The sequence below is a fragment of the Salvia hispanica genome, chromosome 5, assembly GCF_029641045.1.
Source record: "Salvia hispanica isolate PSC_SH4W2 chromosome 5, Shi_PSC_v1, whole genome shotgun sequence".
NCBI classification, from domain to species: domain Eukaryota; kingdom Viridiplantae; phylum Streptophyta; class Magnoliopsida; order Lamiales; family Lamiaceae; genus Salvia; species Salvia hispanica.
Window position 1 is genome coordinate 38,975,367 of NC_142696.1, and position 20,659 is coordinate 38,996,025.

The following is a 20,659-nucleotide window of genomic DNA, read 5'->3' on the forward strand; positions in this document are numbered from 1 at the left end:
TAACTTAACAAAGTCTAAGTCTTTGTTTTAGTAGACCGGTTGTGGGCGTCGTTCACTTTAAGGTAACACGGTCAGTTTTAAACAAAGAAAAAGAAGAATTTCACAACCTAGATAGGCTTAGACTACCTATCGTGAAATGTTGCAACGTCAATCCGATTATTTCTAAGCCTTACTGAAATAAGATGACGTTGGTGTGGTATAGCACTGAATGGATCTAACAGCGAGACAGTCTTTATGCTATCTACTGAAAGACGAGGTCTTGTAAATTGTTATTTCTTAATCAATGTACGTTAGCACTGAGCATACGGTATTGATTATGCACTACTTTGATTTACCAAATGCTGCGGGTTTTCGCAACCCAATAAGCCTGGTATATTGGGTAGTGGTGAATAATATCTAGCGGTGCTAGGATTGCTATTATGTTGAATCGTGCGCGAGGTGAGTCTCGTTTGATAACATCCTCAAGAGAAGCTTGAAATAAGGTTTTATTTTTCGGAACCTAGCTAGTTGGAGTTTAATTACTCTATGAATAATAAATAAGATTTTCTTGCTGAGTCCTCTCTTGAATAAATAAGATATTAATTAATTAAGTCCATAGCACACAATAATTAATTAATGGATGTTTTTATCTTAAGCGCGGGAAATAAATATCAAGTAATGAAACCCGAAGTACTTATAATTTCGGATTTGGATGGGGAGTGCAATATTACTTCTATAGTGGTTGCTCGTAATATTCCAATTATAAGCTTATATTAAATTGGGTTTTAATTAATTAGTAAAAAGCTAATTGGAGGAGTCCATATCCAAAGCCTTCAATAGATCCATGTCTGGGCCCAATATGTGACTTATTATAAATAGGAGAATAAAGGAGATAGAAAATACAATTTTTTTTTCTTCCAAAATTTTCGTCCCCCTCTCTTCTTAGAAGAGGGACGACTTTTCTTCTCCTCCGTGGGAAAGGATTTCTGTCTTCTTTATTTAAGTCCTAGTACACTGGTGAGATCAGCCCACCCTGATATCAGTTTACAATTCGGGAACCAGACAGAAGATTCGTGGTTTTGTACTAAAGATCTTCACGTGGAGAATGCGCTAGCTATCTTGGATTCTTTGGAGAATCATCAAGGTATAATGGCTAAACCGTAGAAAAGCATGTTTTAGGTTTCAATTAATTTAAAGCATGTTTTATTTGAGTTATGAGCATGATACATGTGATAATTACGCGAATAGAATTTGTCTAAATAATCTGCTAAATAGATCAGAATTATTATGTAATTGATTTATGTGAGCGCTTCCGCTGCCAACCCCTTCAATTGGCATTAGAGCCAGTCTTTGGCTCTGATTATTTGGATTTAAATTTCGCGAAATTCATGTATGCATGCGTTTTTGTTTTCGAAGCATGTTCTTGTTTTTAGTTGCTATATGTTTATGCATGATGAACTCAAGAACAATCGAAACAAAGAACTCAAATATTTGGAACGCACGAAACGTGCGATTCGTCGGCGCTTTCGCCGAGACGAATCGCGCGACATGCGATCCAATTAGGGTTGTCGAGCGAGTGGGAGCATGGGAGGCGATCGACCGGCGACACGCATACGAGGGTTGACTCATGCGCGCCGCCGGCGAGACCGCCGGTCCCGGAATGCCTCGGGAATCGCGGGTGTCGAGTGGGAGAAATTGAGGCGATCACACGGCGACGTGAAAACGAGCGTGGGCTCGTCCACGCCGCCGGCGAGACCGCACCTCACGGATTGTCTAGACTTCACAGCAATCGACGCTACCGGCCGTTGACGGAAGCCGCTGCTCGTCCGAGAGCAGCGGCGATTCTTCCAACCCGAAACCCTAACCCTAAACCTAACCCTAACCCTAGTCGGACCTGACCCTAGCGACGCGAGACCAAGAGCAACAACGCCCTTCACGGCGGCTGCTGCGTCGCGCGAGACCGCCGGGGCGGAAGGAGAGTCGTCGGAGCTGCGTGGCGGTGGCTGCGCGGCTGAGCGACGTCGACGGAGGGAGTTCTCGGCGTCTTCGCGCCGAGGAGGGAGAAAAGGAAGCAGTCGCGTGTCGCGCGGGCTGCCGGAGGTGGCTGGACGGCGAATTCGCCGGTCCGGCGGTCGAACTCCGGTGGATCTCTTCGTCGTTGTTGATCGTGCGAACCTCGATCACAATATAACGATGAAATATTATTTTAATGATTATTTGATTCCTAAATTAAAAGATATCATTAAAATATTGTTATTTAATGGAAATAAAATATTTTGGAAAGATTTCCCTAGATTTTAGGAATATTTAGATTATTGACATATCTAGGGATATCTTTTAATCCTAGCTGATGTGGACAAGAATAATTTAATAGTTTCTTAATTATATTATATATATCTAGAATCCTAACAAGGATAGGTATGTAGGATTTCATTAAATAATAAAAAATTATTCTCTTCCCAATCTTAATAAGGAATTAATTTAAGTTTATTTATTCATGTTTGTCAAAGATATAAATAATTAATTATTTTAGATAAATCTTATAGAAGCCATGAATATGGATTAAACTTTAGTAATTAATATTTTATCCTTTAATAAGATGTTTAAAAGATTATAAAAGATTCAATTATTCAGTCAATTAAATACCAACAGAATTTAATTAGCCTTTAATCTGCACTAAGGTTAAGGATAATTAATGAAAAACCATAACTTGAATATCTAAGCGATAATTACGAACTAAGTTTGTATATGGTCTCCATCGATTGGTCCACAACTTATGAAGCTAATTTCTGAATCTTATAGCCACCCATGTTGTGGGGACAATAATCTTAAGAAATAGCGAGTTCATATAGGTGGACTTTTCATATGTAAATAGTATGAACCAGAAAGTAATTTCCAATATTATCGCCACCCATGTTGTGGGGACAATAATCATAAGAAATTACAAGTTTCAGAAGTTCAAACAGAATTTACGAGATAGCTTGGTCTTGTTATCAACGCATGAGCATTGTTATGGGAGTGTGTTGTAGAAACGAGATTCGGTAATGCTAAATCAGATGGTCGTGCTTAGGCAACATTTGATGGCCATGTCGTGCTGCGGTCTCTGGACTATTCGTCGGTGTTGTGACCAGTAAAAATGTTAAAATTTTAATGCGTATTGACCTCTGCTTGAGGGTACAAAATTTTAATTTTACAGTTGTGAGAATTTGAAAAGTTTTATGGTTAATCTCCTCAATTTCATCACATAAGTTTATGACAAATAGTAAATATTCTGTTTTGGAGTGCAAACTAAATCGTCAACATGTCACTCAATCCTCTTTCTGCAATTCTTAAAGAAAACAAACTCGAGGGCCAAAATTACATAGAATGGAAACAAAATTTGGACATCGTTCTCACGGCTGATGAGTACAAGTTTGTGCTCACTACTCCACGGCCCCCAGTGCCGGCGGCTAACGCTGTGCAGGCAGTGAGAGATGCGCATAGACGGTGGCATAAGGCGAATGAGATGGCTAAGTGTTATATGTTGGCCTCCATGTCAACAGTGCTTAGACATCAGCATGCCGCCATGGCTACTACCGCCGATATTATGCAAAATCTCACAAATCTCTTTGGTACTCAGAATCGAACGGCTAAGTCTCAGGCCTTTCGGAGTATCATGTGCAAGACTATGAAGGAAGGCTCGTCTGTGCGGGACCATGTCCTCGAGATGATGAGCCACCTCAATCAAATTGAGGTTTTGGGAGGTGTCATAGATGTCGAGTCCCAAGTTACTATCATCCTTCAGAGTATGCCCCTAGCTTTCAGCAGTTCAAGCTCAATTTTGAGATGAATAAGAGAAATTACACCTTAGCTGAGTTGTTGACTGAACTTCAGTCGGCAGAGGATCTCATGAACCAAGCTAAGGCTGCGATGGTCAGTTCGTCACATCGTTCCTCTGGCCCTAGGCCTAGCGCAGGAAAGAAGAAAGTGACGAACCAGGTCGCACCTAAGGAAGCTAAGGGAAAGAGAAAGAGGAGGTCGGGAAAAAAGCAAATCGGAAAGTGTTTCAAGTGTGGAGAGAAGGGGCATTGGAAGCCAGACTGTCCTAAAAAGTGCAAGGCTACAAGTATGCACCAAGCTCTAGTTGTCGAGTCATGTTTGGCTTCGACTTCATCTCATACTTGGGTTATAGACACTGGTGCGACTGATCATATTTGTTTTGATCCTGACTTAATGCAGGTGACAAGGCGGCTGTATGATGGAGAGATCGAAGTCCACCTGGGCGACGCTACTAAAGTGGCGGCCGTAGCAGTGGGAGACGTTTATTTGCGTTTTAGTAGTGATAGATTTTTTGTTATGAAGAATGTTTTGTTCATACCTTCTTTTAGAATAAATTTAATTTCAGTTTCTAAATTGGTTTTTGATGGATATTCGATTTCTTTTAATGACAGTTGTGTTATTAAGAAAGATGGTTCTTATATCTGTCGTGGTATCATGGAAAACAATCTTGTACACAATCATATCTACACAATTTAATAAACGCAAATTAGAACTCAATAATGCATCGAAAATTTCAAAGAAAAGAAGGGAACCTTCAAGTTCAATGAACGAAACGTACCTATGGCACCTTAGACTTGGTCATGCCAACCAAAGGAGGATTCAAACTCTCGTGGATCAAGACCTTCTTAAAGGACTAGATACTGAATCATTTTCCACGTGTGAATCCTGCTTGGAAGGCAAGATGACTAAGAGACCTTTTAGGGTGAAAGGAAATAGGGCCAAGGAAGTACTAGAACTTGTACATACTGATGTGTGTGGACCAATGTCAACCGAGGCAAGAGGCGGCTTTCGCTATTTCATCACTTTTATTGATGATTACTCGAAAGTTGGATATGTTTATTTGATGCGCTTTAAGTCTGAAGCTTTTAACAAGTTCAAGGAGTTTAAGGCTTATGCAGAGACGCATCATGGAAAACGTATCAAAAGCCTGCGATCTGATCGCGGAGGCGAATACCTCAGTGCCGAGTTTTTGGACTACTTATCGGTAGAGGGAATTGAATCCCAACTGACTGCGCCGGGCACACCCCAGCAGAATGACGTAGCTGAAAGAAGGAACATGATCTTGTTAAACATGGTCCGATAGATGATGAGTTATGCACGACTGCCTATTTCGTTTTGGGGACATGCCTTGCTTTCGGCGAGCCATATTTTAGACAATTTACCGTCAAAATCTGTTCCTGCCACTCCATATACTCATATTTTTCGATGAATTTTCTAAATATAATTTGGCCTTCAATATTATCACTTAATTTTGTGACATGCAAGAAAAGTTTCTTCAACATTTTATAATTAAAGAATTTTAAAATATTTTTGAGGTATGGATACTCGTAAAATATCAAGGTCACGGTCAATAGACGATACTTGAATGTTGATATATTATTTAAAATATTCAAGTATCGTTTATTGACTGTGACATTAATTTTTACGAGTATCCATATTTTAAAAATATTTTAAAATTCTTTAATTATAAAAAGTTGAAGAATGAACTTTTCTTGCATGTCACAAAAGTGATAATATTGAAGGTCAAATCATATTTATAAAATTCGTCAAAAATATATAGTAAAGATATTTATAAAAAATATGAGTATGTGATAAAGTTTATTAAAATACCCTTCAAGGTATTGAGGGTATTTTCGTCCAGAAAAACTTGGAAATAGTAAAAAGTAATTCAAATAATATTAACTCATAGTTGACGGACTAAAAATGATATTTCAAAGTTCACGGACCTAAAATGATACTTTGACAAAGTTCGTGGATCATAATTAATTTCAACATTTTAGTTTAGGTTGGGTTTATTTTTTAAATCTCCTCTTATCACTTCTATTATTCTACTCATATTTCTTTTGTTTTTCCATTCTGTTTCTATCACTTTTTTTCCCAACACACACAATATATTTCATTCTTTGTTTTTCCATTCTAATTCTTTAATGGATTTAAGGTAATTCATTAGTACCTTACATATGCATACAGTAGTACGCACAGTATATATTAGGGATGCGTTTGAATATGTGGAAAAAGAAATGCATGGATAAGGGTCATTTCCACTTTCCATGAGAATGAGATTCAAACTATATATGCATTTCTATTGTTTGTTTCCAGTTTGGGCTTCCCCTTTCCAGCTGGATAGCCAACCATGGGGCCCAAAATACAATAATATTTGTTCTACAGACAGACACTTTTGGCCTTGGTAAAAACATTTAATTCCAATTTTGTCCTCTTTGCAACCCTAAAACAAAACATCACGCCTCCACTGAAATACTCCCGCCATTTGAACGCCGCTCGTAAACGGCGATACTCCAAGCAAGCTTCTGGTCTGCGCGAACGTCATCAGATTTACCTCAGTTTCGAACAAATTTCAACGTCAATTGTGTGAAGCATGAGTGATCAGTGGCCTTCGAATCAGTTCAACAGTTTCAACAGCCCTACGTTTGACGGTTTGTCTTTGCTCTTACCTGAATATGAAACTCTTTATGATTGTTGCCATCTATTTATTGTGTTGTATGTTGAACTCAAACGAACAAATTGTTGACAAGAATTGCAATGGATAAGGGAGAAATTTTGCCCTCTGTTTATATGTGTTGTAAGTGTTGGGCCTTACTTGGTTTCATGCAATATCTTGTTGATAACAACTTTGTATCTGTCCTAATTTGTCCCTATGTATACTATTTAAATGATTAAATGTTGTGGCTGTCGTTGAAATCATGTTCATGAAGTTCCAAGAAGTAACTCTGGACGATCGAGTGGTTCGAGAAGTGACAGGACACGGAGGAGTTGGTCGGATAAGGAGGAGGAGACTCTTAGCATGTCCATGAAAGAACTCGTTGCCAACGGATGGAAATCGGATAACGGTTTTCGTACTGGATACTTGAAAAGGATCGAAGAAGACTTGAAGAGACAAAACCCAAAAACTGATTTGCGCATTCATCCTCACATTTGGTCTAAGATATCTACATGGAAGAAACAGTACAACCTGCTCTGTAGCATACTCAACCGCAGTGGTGTCGGCTTCAATGAAAGGGGGGACTATAAGATACACTGTGATGAGGAACAATTGGCACAAATCATCAAGGTAGTTAGTTTTTGTTTCTTTTATTAATTTTTCTGCATAGCGACTAATATAAGTTGCTCCCATAACGTGCAGGCGGATGGGAATGCGAAGACTATGCGTGGGAAGTCTTGGCCCCACTTTGAAGCATGGAAAATCATATTCGGTAAAGACCGAGCAATTGGTGGAACCGCGGAGGACGCAGCTGAATCTACTCAGCGTGTTCACGCAGCTGAATCTACTCAGCATGTTCACGATACTCAGGATAGCATGAACTTTGAGACTGAGAACGTCTATCGCCCCAACCTAGACGGTGTATTTGTAGGTGAATCAGTTGGAGATGGGAACGTCCCCATTGCTGCGGGCGAAAGTGCGGGTGACAGTGCGCTTAACAGTCCGACCTTGAAGAAAACAATCAAAAAACGTAAGGCTGGAGAAGCATTGGATGGAGTACTCGAGATGATGAATCGCATGAATGATGATACGAACGAGCGCCTACGAACGTTGTCCGCTAGGATTGGTTACGAGTTCGACTTGACCACTAAACGAGAGGCGGTGCTAAAATTACTTGGTGTGGTCGAGGGCCTGACCAAGAAACAAAAGTTTACAGCTGCAAAGATACTAGTGAAGGAAACCGAGTTGCTCGACCTGTTTCGAGGAATGGATGAGGCTGACAGGCCGGATTTCGTGATGTTCCTACTCGAAGAGAACAACATCGCTTAGTGGGCAAGGCGTCTGATCAAGGTCATGCCTTTTTTTTGTGGCTGGATAAATTGCCATTTTTTGTGTTCGAACTATGAAGTAAGCGTCTGATTAAGGTCATGCCTTTTTTTGTGGCTGGATATATTGCCATTTTTTGTGTTAGAACTATCAAGTGTTAGCTCTACATCTTTTTGTAATATTGAACCTAACGACGCATCTATAAACTATTATGTACGTCTTCTGTGGCATTTTATTAAGATTATCTTAGATATGATCTAAGTAATTAAACAACAATGTAAAATTTAATACTACTAATTTAGTCATAGAAAAAGTTGTCTTAATTATCCACCACTAAATTGCCGTCGAACCAAATTAAACAATAATGAATTCTTTATTAGTGATAGACTATGTAATAAATTTTAATTATTTGGCCTAGTTATATAATTAAGGGGGCACTATTTAATTTCAATAAGATATTAATTAAAATAAATTACAATTCAACTCATTTATTATTTTTACTAATGAGATTAATGAGCTGATTGACCTCCAGCAAACAATTGTGATCGAAATTGGGGGATGGTTTCCAACGAGAAGGCATTAATCCTCAATTATGCCACATGTCTTCAGCACCACAAATAAGTTGCATTTGTTTTATGACTCAGATAACCAATTGTTTTACTACTTCTAAGTTGCAATTTACAAAATTGGCCACCGTAGTTCAAATTGCCAAATAATGGTCATCGAGTAATGAGTTTTGCTAGGTAATGAGTAATGAGTTTTGCTAGGTAAGCGCAGTCAAACATATGCGAACAAATTAAGCGTCGTTTCTGTTATTCCACATGTGCAATGCCAAATCTCTTCTCTTGTTAGTCCATGCATCTGTAGGCTCAATGTTGTCGACATAACTGGGGTTCTCCCAAGGCTCTTCACTTCCTACATTTTCCCCTAGCTCAGAGTGCATTCTCGATTGGGTCGTCGTCCATTTCACGCCTGATAAAGTTGTGAAGTATGAAGCAGCAAGTGATTAGCCTCACTTGAACCTGTAGCGGGTAGAAGCTAGGACTCCTTAGTATTCCCCAATGCATCTTCAAGACGGCAAAGGCCCGTTCAATGACATTGTGCGCTTTAGTGTGTCTCATATTGAAAATCTCCTCTAGATTTTGAGGCACGTGCGCATTAGGTCCCCACTCTTTGAGATGGTAACGCACCCCTTTGTAAGGTGTCAGGAAACCCTCGCTGTTAGCGTATGCATTGTCGCATAGATAGTATGTGTCTGCAAATATTCTAGGAAGTAAAGGTTATGTCATAATTGGTAAGGTGTAGCAAGTTCTTTATAGTTCAGACTGTAACCTCTAGGGACGCGCAGTCCATATGGCCTTGAGACTGCATCACGGAGAACTCTCGAATCTCCAGCCGACCCTTCCCAGCCAGGTAGTACATATGTGAACCTTAAAAATCTGTCACAAGCCGCAAGAACATTGGTTGATATTTGTCCTTTCCGAGAACGGTACCTTGGTTGGTCCTGAATAGGCACCCGCACGTTGATGTACGTCCCATCTAATGCTCCTACGGCACCCTACTCACAAAATGATTGCATATTATTTGAATCAGCAAATTCAGTTGGTGGTGCGTAGCAGCAAAAACAACAAGCACACAACTCTGAAGTCCTCAACAACACTTGAGTTAAACTTAATTGAAGGAATACACAAACACAAATCACTTACTCGTTGCAATATGAACACAGATGCAGATAGAGTAAGGTGGCAATTGCAAGACGTAATTACTAACCTTAAACCACTTCCAACGATGGTCGGTGCAATTATCCAGGACAGGTTCGGGCTGCACAAATAAGATCTCGTGGAGTCGCAGTACACCACCTAGAACGTTATGCATATAACGAGACACCGTATGCGAGGATCTTGTGAAATCATACCCAATAACTCTAGTTTTCTTGTGATGGGATAAGATGCATAAGAACATAGCCACTTGTTCCTCCACTTTTATGTACTGTGAGTCGGTCAGGCCGCTGTATTGTCGGAGAACTCGGCACAAGCGACCGAATGTATTCCTATTCATGCGCAAGTTGTTAAAACAATCTCGGTCCGAAACTCGTGTAAGTCTATCCATGTTCTTGATTTGAGCAGGAATTCTCGAAACAAGCACATATCTCCCCCTCAACTGACGAACGTGTCTTTGCCTTCGGGGTGGAATGAAGAGGGATACAACCAAACTTAGTAGAAGCATGTTCATCTGATGTGATCGCATGATTTCCTCTAAAATGAGCAATAACTCAGTACATGCTATGCGACGACGCCTCAACTGCAAACATGATATTGAATTTCAGTACTTCATAGAATAACAAGTTAGGAACAAAGCAAATTAAGTTTTTTCAACTAATTTACAAATTACACAAAATATCACCCCTTTGTCAATATGATTGTGTACTTGAACAACAAAGCATACAAATTGTAGAATGGTCCTGTCTCTTAATAATGACACACCTAAACATTTGAAATCATGATGCGAGATTTGATATATTCTCAATTGTCGATCCTGAACCCACTGCAGCAATCGAAATTTTTGAAACAATTCATGGGTAAGACATCCCTCGGCGATTTAGGGATAAATGGGTTGGAAAATCATGATTTGAAAATAGCTTGCACAATAATTTTTGCGACCCTAACACATTCAGTAGAGCACAACGAAATTGGGACTACATTGGATTCAAGAAATTGGAACACACCACAAATGGGGCGTTTGTTTTTTAAATAAAATTAGTCGCATTTTCAAAAAAATTTAAAACGTCAAACAATCGGAGATTGGTAGGATGAGGGAGTTACCTGGTGTCGTCGGGGGTTGTCGTCTTCCATCTCTTCGCCTCCACTGAAAAATCGTAGATGTAGCCGCAGTCAAGACTTCTTCAAAGCTTATGAAAGAAAGAATGAATGGAGGGGAGGAGAGAGAAATGCATATAATGATTGTAGGGCTCAGAGGGATAAATTTGTCTCAAATTTTTTAATCCACATTGGTGCATCGGGAGCGCCGCCTAATACCTCTGGAGAAGAGGTATTCACTACCTAACTGAATATAGATAATAAACTAGAAATCTTTCCGGGTCGCAAGGATTTACCGGGTCCGTGCTGCAATTTCAGATTGTAACCAAACACAAATATAAGCATGGAAAAGGGGGCTTATCCACATTTTTCTACATTTTTCTACATATTCAAACGACTCCTAGTAGTATTATGCAGTATAGCAGGTCCCATAGCACATTTATATTATATATACTATGTACTCGTATACACATACTCCATTAACTATTAACTATTAACTATTAACTATTAACAATTAAATATGTTAAATATAAAAATATATAAATCATAAAAAAATACATGTTCGGGTCAGATATCGACAACGTTGGGTTCGGGATACCCGACTCGAGTATCGAAACTACCCAATATGTATCAGAGACGGATGTCGGGACTAGATTTATGGGCTAAATCGGGTGCGAGTACCTGGTGAGTCATTAGTACATAGTCTAACATGGTCGATAACATTCCAGTTATCCAATATTAATTCTTAAGAATTTTTGATATGATTTTATTTGAAACTCTAGCAAGTCTTGTCTCTTACATTTTTTACTTAATAAATAATAAATAAAAAATGTAGTTGTGTCGATTAAATATTTTAGTAAGAAACCATAATTTTGAATTCAATATAGTCGATTAATTGAGAATACAAAAGTCATTAAAAATTAAATTCATTAACATTTAAGCTAATGGAAAATTTCTGAATTAATGTATGCTAAAAAAACTCATATATAGTATTCCCTTTGTCCATGAATAGGAGTTCCGTTTTTCTATTTTGAGTATGTCTGCGAATAGGAGTCCCAATTTGTAATTACAATAAATGGTAAGAGGCCCAACATTCCACTAACTTCCTCCACTCACATATTATTTAAAACTAATATATACAAGTGAGACTCATATTCCACTAACTTTATTCCACTCACTTATCTTAACATTTCTTAAAACCCATGCCGAAAGGAAATGAGATTCCTATTCGCCGACGGAAGGAGTAACATTTTGAAAAAGGAAAAAGCAAATAAGTAAAAAATGCAAAATAATGAAAAACAGAAACTAAGGAAAAATAAATATAAATAAAACAATATAAGCAAATAAATTAAACATTAGTACATTATAAAAAAGTTCTCAAAGATAAAAATGCAAAAGAAGAAAAACAAAACTAACTGAGAAAAGGTTGGTGCGTATATTTATAAAATCAGCATAAATCTATATCTATACTAATATAAAAGCAGAGTTTTGGGCATAGTTTAGAATATTTAGAAGTTTTGGGTGATAGTTAGAAAATGTTACAAAACATTTTCATGAATTTATATTTATAAATAATGACTCTCTAAAGTAAATGCAATTAATAAAATAATAATTTAAACATATGTAACTGCCGATGGGGTAGGGAAAATATAAAAGCCGAGTTTTGGGCATAGTTTAGAATATTTAGAAGTTTTGGGTGATAGTTATAAAATGTTACGAAACATTTTCATGAATTTATATTTATAAATAATGACTCTCTAAAGTAAATGCAATTAATAAAATAATAATTTAAACATATGTAACTGCCGATGGGGTAGGGAAAATATTAAATTTGATGACTTTTCAAATCTATGGTCAAATCAATGTTAATACCATTCATAATAGTATAATGTAACATATATGTAACCGCTAATTATAGTGTGATTATAGTATAGCTAAATCACTCAATTTATCGATTTATGAGGAGTTTTCAATATATGCATTTCTTGACTTTTTAAATCATAAATGAATATTCATTTTAATTATCATTGTTTACCTAGAAAATGCATTTTTTGTTTCTATAATGTGTAGTGGAATCTAAAAGATTTTAGAAATTATTATTAGCCTTTAGTTTTTGTCTATAAATACATGTTCTTTCATTGTGAAATTATCTTTTCAGTGCAAACATTAGTTAAATTTAAAAAATGCTTTCTCAAATGATTCAACTCCAGCGATCAACGATGAGAGCTTTTCTTCAACGGTTAATGGAGACGGAGGCAGTATAGCTGTGGTGAGAAGGTCATGTAAGAGAAGGTGAAAAGAAAATAGCACTTTTAAATCTTATTTTGAGGATCATTCTCTATTTGAGTGCTTTTTAATTCATATTTAAATTTTCTTAATGTTAGTTTGTTTTATTTTTTTTAGTTTTGTTTGAATATATTCCATCTTAGCTATAATAGTAGTAGTTATTTTCCCTCAAATAAAGAAATCGCAGAAGCTGATTATCTACAATGTTTTGAAGATTAAATTGCACGTTCTTCGCCAACTTTATTATTTCCACATGTTTCATGCAAAGAAAAAACTCAAAATCAACGAAATGACGAAAGGGGCAAAGAAGATGAAGACATAAAATATCAGATTTTTTGTGTACATACATAAATAATCAATTTGGAGATTAAGAAGCAAAATAAGGCTGAGGTAAAGAATCAACGATAGTTTCGGTTAAAAGTATGCAGAGGAGAGAATTACAACGCTCAGATGATGTGTGTTTTGTTGGGTTTTTGTTTTACTATTTTATTTTCTTTATTATGCTATTCTTATTATTGTAATTTTAAGATTGTTTATAAAAAAAACTAATTTTTTTCATAACTTACGAATGATTATTCTATTTACTAATGTGTAGTTTTATTAATATTTAAATTATTGTTTTATTTGTTCTGTAGTTCGTCATTTTATCTTTTTACAACTATATTATAGTCTCCTAATATTTTGTTTATATTCTTGGTATATACTTTTATATTTTTCTAATTTTATGTAATGATAATGTCACTTATTTTATTTTATATTATTTATTTATAGTATAATATCAAAATAATAGTATAAAAATATTCTAAATCGCGTGGGTTAACACTAGTATAGCATAAAAGTTATCGTGGTAATCCAAAATTATGTTCATTTATTCGCCTAAACCCATATGTTTAATTCGGCGTTAGTACGACTATTTTTATTCTCCATGGAACAAGAGATATGCATAGTGTTACTGTGTTACACATTAGTCATTAATAAGTTGTAAGATTAATTTGGGAATTAGTAAAAGATTTAGATCAATAGGTAGATTACGTAATTTAAAATATAAGATAAGGCTATTTGTATTTTATTGTTAAAATAAAAGACCAATTTAAAAATAAAAAAATGTTCCCGGCGTCATAAATTTCCCATTCATCTGGTTTTCTTCCTCTCGAGCTCTTTCCGCAGCAGATCTACGTTCAATTGCTCGCCTCGTTTACCGCCGTCCAAGCTTGCCGCAGGTTTGTCTCTCTCCTCTATGTGCCCTAGCTGCACCGCAAATATTTAATCGGGTTTACATCTGAGTATCGTTTGATTTCGATCTGGAATTACTGATTTACTCCGATGGAAAGGTCGTGATTTTTTCTGATTTGTTTCCTAATGCTTTTTGGCTTTTGTACCGTCTGATTCGCGTTGTTCTTTACGTTCGGTGATTGTTCGTTGCTCCTCGAACCAGAGTTAGGTTTTCAGATTTATGATGGAGTTTTTGCTTATTTTTATTGAATAAACCTCCACAGAACAGTTAGGGTTTCGGATTTGATTAGTCTCGGGTCATGTGGTGCTGATTTCTTTGAGTTTCTCGTCTGAATGTTGGTGGTCTATTTTTCGCCTAGGGTTCTGCTTAGCTGCGTCACTTGTACGGCTGACAGAAAATATATGAGGTACCCGATAGGTTAGAAGATTGCTGTAAAGCTTTGTATAGATTTGGAATGGGGTATGTTCTCGCATTTTTGTCCCCCAATGGCAAAGTATTACGTATGACAAACTAACAAGAAACAAACCAGAAATTTGACTTGACGAAAGCAGTAACAGATCGAAAATTGATTGCAATCACATATCATCAGCATTTAATACAAAGATTAGTTGCTACTTGCGACTGGTTTAATTGATTTGTCAAAAAACCCCTTTCTGTTCCTGCATGTATATTAACCTGCCCTACTTTATTCTTAAGACTTTCAGTGTATATGTGGTTTAACGCAGAGTTCAAAACTCCGTTAAGCCTTAATTCCCATCATTCATTTCAACATTAGTGCCTCACTATGTTACTAGAAAACATTTATCAATTTTTTTCTCCCTGGTTATTATAAGTTGAGGGGTGAGGATTCAAGGCTTTTGCAGTTAAGGAAAGATGAAAAAAATGGAAGAAAAGAAGAAATAATTCTCCATGGTATTTGAGATATGGATGCACGAAGAGTTTGGTGACTTGTTGTATTCATCCTGCAAAAAAATGAATGGATTTTGGGATTTTATTGACCAGTCTCTCATTTTTGTTTTTTCCTTCTTCCTTTTCAACTTCAATTCTTACACTTGATTGCTCCCACATACAGGGTGGTTCATGGTTGGGAATTAATGTAATTGAAATGAAAAGGTACTTCATTTATTAAAATTATTGGAAGATGTGTCTTAAAGTGAGGATGCTTTGAGCTTTTATCTTGTGATGGTGTGTTAGTTAGAGATGCTTGTGGTATAGCAGATGACACAGTATGTCCATATTGAGAATGTAACCGGTGCTGGTTGTTATTGATGTGTGGTGGCATTTCGTGTTGAGAATTGTACTTGTAGTGTGGAATCTGGTGTTTGAATCATGAAGGAATGAGTAAAGAATATTTGGGGGTCATTGACTTGGTGTTCGGTGTGTGGTTGTGGTGGACAGGGAGGAGGCAGCAGCTGTGGTGGTGGTGATATTTTGCTTGTAGGTGTTGGTGTGTTGGCTTGCGTAGTTTTGAAATGAGCTTAGACAACAGGAGCCGAAGCAGGAGCAGGAGCAGAAGCAGAAGCAGGAGTCCGATGGATCGTAAGATCCGAACTCAACGCTATTCCTATCGTGATGCACCATATAGGCGGGATACAAGGCGGGGCTTCAGGTTATTTGGTCTTCATTCTTTTGTATGTTTGTGACTTTCCATCACTGCTAGTATTTGGTTGGGGGAGGAAGACGTAGTCCACGTTCCATGTAAGGGTTCTTGTGAAAGCAAAGTGGATGTGATGCTGTTTCTAGCTGCTGTGTATCTGATTAATGTGTTCTTGAATTTATCGTTGATCTATTTTTCCTTTTTACTTGTGTGTTTCTTCATCTTATTTTTCTTTTCAATCTTTCTTGTCTGTATCAATAATTCAATATTGGAAGATCTAAAATGTTTTGATGTGTTCTTTGCAGTCAGAACAGTTTGTGCAAAAACTGCAAAAGACCTGGTCACTTTGCTAGAGAATGCCCCAATGTAGCCATTTGCCACAACTGTGGTCTTCCTGGGTGAGTTGCTTCGATATGGATATCAATTTGGTTCATCCAACTATGTTCTGATCATGAATGACCAACATATCTTTAGACAAAGTAGTAGCCAATGACTCAACTGATGCAGCATACATTTCACCTAATACAGTTTTTTAAAATAATTTCTGGCTCAGTCTATTGCATAGAACATGGAATTTGGTAAGCTTTATGTCGCTTATGTAGTATTCCATTAACAGCCTAGTTTTGTTAGGACATGTTGTGACATGGTGGGTTGTCATTTAATATTTGCTTATTGAAGTTACAACTTAATCTGGAAGCATTTCCCCATGTCTGAATGCTACAGATGGCAATCATCAGGGCGCCAATATGAAACTTATGTGCAAATTTTTGTCTGTCCTTGAATATACTCCTATTACCTATTAGCCCTTTTTAGGTTAATATTATACTCATAAATTGTTCCAGTATATTCGAAATGAAACTTATCTAGCCTTTGGTCCATGAAGTCTCTCGGTTTGTATTTTAACCTTTCGTCTGTGAAACTTGCATCAGGCACATTGCATCAGAATGCAGCACAAAATCTCTGTGCTGGAACTGTCGGGAGCCTGGTCATATGGCCGGGAATTGCCCAAACGAAGGCATCTGTCACACTTGTGGGAAAGCAGGACACCGTGCCAGAGACTGCTCAGCTCCTCAGTTGCCTCCTGGTGACTTGAGGCTGTGCAATAATTGCTTCAAGCAAGGACACATGGCAGTTGACTGTACCAACGACAAGGCCTGCAAAAACTGTCGGAAAACAGGCCATCTTGCACGTGATTGTCAGAATGAGCCCGTGTGCAATATGTGCAATATATCTGGACATGTAGCTAGAGACTGCCCTAAGGCCAATATGCTCGAAGAGAGAGGTCGTGGAGGTGGAGGTATGGGCGGAGGTGGAGGCGGATTCAGGGACATAGTTTGTCGGAACTGTCAGCAGATGGGGCATATGAGTAGAGATTGCATGGCGATGACCATTTGCCACAACTGCGGTGGAAGAGGTCACCTGGCATTTGAATGCCCATCCGGGAGGTTCATGGACCGATTTCCCAGAAGGTACTAACGATATTATTGACTCAGTTTTCACAAGGTGCTATAGCGCAGTGATCCCCTAGTTGTTTCCCCCTCTACCCTCTCGCCCCTCCAATTTCTGTTTGAGTAAGGTTGATGTTGCACTCGATAATCTTTGCTATTTAACTCGATTGGTGTATTTGTTCATCCTAATAGACCAGGTTAAAGGTAGTGCCTATTAGCAGCTGTGAGCAGTTACTTGAAAACTACCTGGGCTTGTTTTTAGCACATGTCTATGGAACCCATTGTTTCTTGTAATAGCTTTGGATTTTAAGGTGGAAAGTGTTTTAGTACTGGTTTTCATGTCTTAATAGTGGTCTGCACAAGATTGGGGATTGGTTTCCTTATCACTTGCTCCACCTACTCACTACCTAGATAATAAACACGCCGCATTAAGATAAGATTGTCCTCGTCAAGAAACTACTCCCGATGATACCTAGATTTTCTAAACAACAATTGCCACTTCAACTACATTTGTTATGGCTTACAAGATACTCATTTGTTATAGATGTTTTTATAGGTTATTTATCTTTAAATCCACGTGTTTTCACTACATTTTTTTTCACAAATTTTATTTTTTGAATTGGATTGTATGAAAAATGTGAGATCTTATGAAATGAATAATCTTTTTTGATTTTTAATTTTTTACCTGTTCGATAATGTTAGAATTACTCCCTCCGTCCCTTAAAAATGAGAACTTTTGAAATGACATGACATGAGTTTTAATTCTAAATTGGTAAAGTATGTTAGTGGAAAATTAGTTTTATCTTTTTATAAAGAAAGAAATTGCATTAAAATGAGAGATTTTTTTATTTTTAGAGGACGGATGGAGTATTATTTTTAAAATGCTTTAATTTGGTTATATTCTACTCCCTTCGTCCTACGACCTACAATAGGAGTTCTATTTGATTATGACACGAGTTTTAAGAAACGTAAAAAAAAAGTGTTATGAAAAAAATGGGTTATGTGAATGACATAAGTTGATAGAATGTGGAGTTTATTTACTAATTATGATAAAAATGAAATAAGACTATTATTGTGGAGTGGCAAAATAGAATTTGTAGGATGGATGGAGTAAATATATTAAGTACACTTTATTGATTTAACTTTTTTCCTGAGCAGAGTAAATATTTGGGTTGAGAGAATAATATTTTTTATTTTGTTAAAGTAAAATAATGTTGAAAATGATGATATTGTGGTAGTGGGCTAGTGGCGGGTAAGACGGTTGCCCTTGGAAGAAGTTATGCTCTGCCAAAAATTTCAGTACCCAAGGCAAAACATCACAACTTCCGGATATAAAGCTTACTATTTATCTCCTTTGTCAGTAAATGCCAACCAATCCCATAATTTCCATGCCGAAATTTAATGGATAAAATAATCTAATTTTCATGATACGATTCGATGTTCTAAAATGTATATTCTCAACCCATGTTGGTGAAGTTGTGTCACGCTTCCTATCCCAATTTCAGAAAATTGCATTCTTGAAGAGATAAATTTTACTCTATTTTTGGAAAAAAAATATTCAGCAATTTATTTATTGCAGTCTTATTTCTTTAGTACTCCAGATTTCAGCTGAATTTACATTAATATGTAAATACGTTTCTCAGTTCATTTTTTCAACATATACGAGAAGAGTCAGGGTCACTCATCACTAGGATTTTCCAAATATATTTTATAGTAGTAGAGCAGTATTTTTACTGTTAATAACTAAAATTATATTAATATTAGCCTCTAAAAAATAGGAATCCATTTTCTCACTGTATTTCTACGATCAACCCGCTCTCTCGCCCATATTTCTCTATTCCTTTTTTTTTTCCCTCTCTAGTTTGGGCACGAGTAGAAATTTGAGAATTAACTATTGAAGTTTTTATGTGAATATTAATTTGACTAAAGAAATGAATGACTCGAGATCAAGATAACTATTTTGAATTACATTACTGATACGCTTAAATTAGATTTTGTTCTCAGTCTAACTTGATTGCCGATATTTTTCTCTACCCACAAGCCTATCGTATAAATCAATTATGTAAAATAATTAAATGTCATTCGCTGGCCAAATATTTTTATTATTATTATTTTATTTTTTTTTACATTTTGTGATGATGAACACTTAACCATACAGAAATACTAAGTAGTAGTAGTACTACTACTAACAATAAGTAATTAATTATTGGGGCTCTTTTCCCCCTCCTCCTAGTTAAATAATTAATTCTCCCGTACCAATTAAATACAGTCAATACATGAGAGAATTTCTAACATTATACAAATATGAGATGATCAGTAAAATAAAAATAATACTAGATCGCATTACCTGACTCATTTTTCCTTCTCATTGTAAATATTGGTTAATATTTGTCGGGCTTTAATTTACCAAATATTGATCGAACACTATACAGTACATACTAAAATTTGAATTACTATTATTCGAATAAATTATTATAGTAGTCCTCCGATCCTATCTACAATGATTCTTCATCTACACCAAATTGATAAAAGACTAAAGATGATTTCGGATAATTTTGATCAACGTGATTGCATATTAATTTTAATAGTAAAATCCCATGACTAGTTATCTGTTAACTCATAAAATAAAGATAAATTATACCAAAGAAAGAACATAAACATATATTCCAAATAAATTATTACTACTAGTTTAGAGGTTCTGATAGTTTCGATCACTTAGCTCTATATTAATTTTTCTTTTCATTTGTATGTCCTTTCGGCATTATAAAATGATTGAATTCTTGTATTTTTATTTGTGTAATAATCTGTGACATGACATCAGTTAAGTTTAGTCTGTTTTCATTGAAATCTGGAATCATACCTAAAATTGAGACCGATTCAATTTTCGTTTCTAAAATTAGAATATGTATGTGACTGGATCATGAAAAATAACAAACAAACACTAATTATTTTGCAATTCATAGTTTCTTTTAGTAAACAAGTAATCTAACTTTAACATAGCGGTGGTTTATTTCACGAAGTCTTACAATAAAATAATTAATTGAGACGTTAGTCACGTTACAAGCCGAAATGTTAAATTGAAGAGTCGTAACACTAAATGCAGCCCATAAAATTAAATAAAAAATTATACTACTACCAATTTAAGACTATACCAAAATTAAAAGAAAACACAAAAAACAAAGAAACAGGACCCTACACAGAAAATAAAAAAGTGCCAAAAACCTACTCTTTACAGGTACAGTAATGAGACTCACATTTCTTGCTGCATGTGAATTTTAACTGTCGCCACCCGCCGTGTCGGCGCCTACTTGTTTTCAGTTACTAGTACATTTTTTTTCTAAATGAAAAAAGAATTAAATTTAACTACACACAAGTGACTTTATAAAATGTTTGATAAATAAACTATACTACTACTAAATTTCACATATATTAGTCCATTAAGCTTAAATTCGAACTGAACTTGGTATGTTTGTGATGGAACTTATGATTTTGTCT

At 36.3% G+C, this 20,659-nt stretch overlaps 2 protein-coding genes across 2 annotated transcripts; both read left to right on the forward strand.

Moving 5' to 3' along the window:
• Positions 1–7,180: 7,180 nt before the first annotated feature.
• LOC148926813 (uncharacterized) lies at positions 7,181–7,786 on the forward strand. The gene has a single exon (XM_089059257.1). The coding sequence runs from the start codon at positions 7,181–7,183 to the stop codon at positions 7,784–7,786; it is 606 nt and encodes a 201-aa protein (XP_088915383.1).
• Positions 7,787–13,952: 6,166 nt separating this feature from the next.
• LOC125189179 (zinc knuckle (CCHC-type) family protein) lies at positions 13,953–17,511 on the forward strand. Its single transcript, XM_048086434.2, has 4 exons — positions 13,953–14,105; positions 15,518–15,728; positions 16,022–16,114; positions 16,646–17,511. The coding sequence occupies exons 2-4, from the start codon at positions 15,592–15,594 to the stop codon at positions 17,190–17,192; spliced, it is 777 nt and encodes a 258-aa protein (XP_047942391.1). The 5' UTR covers positions 13,953–14,105; positions 15,518–15,591; the 3' UTR covers positions 17,193–17,511.
• The last annotated feature ends 3,148 nt before the right edge of the window (positions 17,512–20,659 follow it).

Bases quoted from the DNA above. Each gene is read 5' to 3' on its own strand.
- LOC125189179 (XM_048086434.2), top strand. From the start codon at position 15,592: ATGAGCTTAGACAACAGGAGCCGAAGCAGGAGCAGGAGCAGAAGCAGA. The intron at 15,729-16,021 runs GTTATTTGGTCT...TGTTCTTTGCAG, and splicing joins GATACAAGGCGGGGCTTCAG to TCAGAACAGTTTGTGCAAAA. The intron at 16,115-16,645 runs GTGAGTTGCTTC...AACTTGCATCAG, and splicing joins CACAACTGTGGTCTTCCTGG to GCACATTGCATCAGAATGCA.
- LOC148926813 (XM_089059257.1), top strand. From the start codon at position 7,181: ATGCGTGGGAAGTCTTGGCCCCACTTTGAAGCATGGAAAATCATATTC.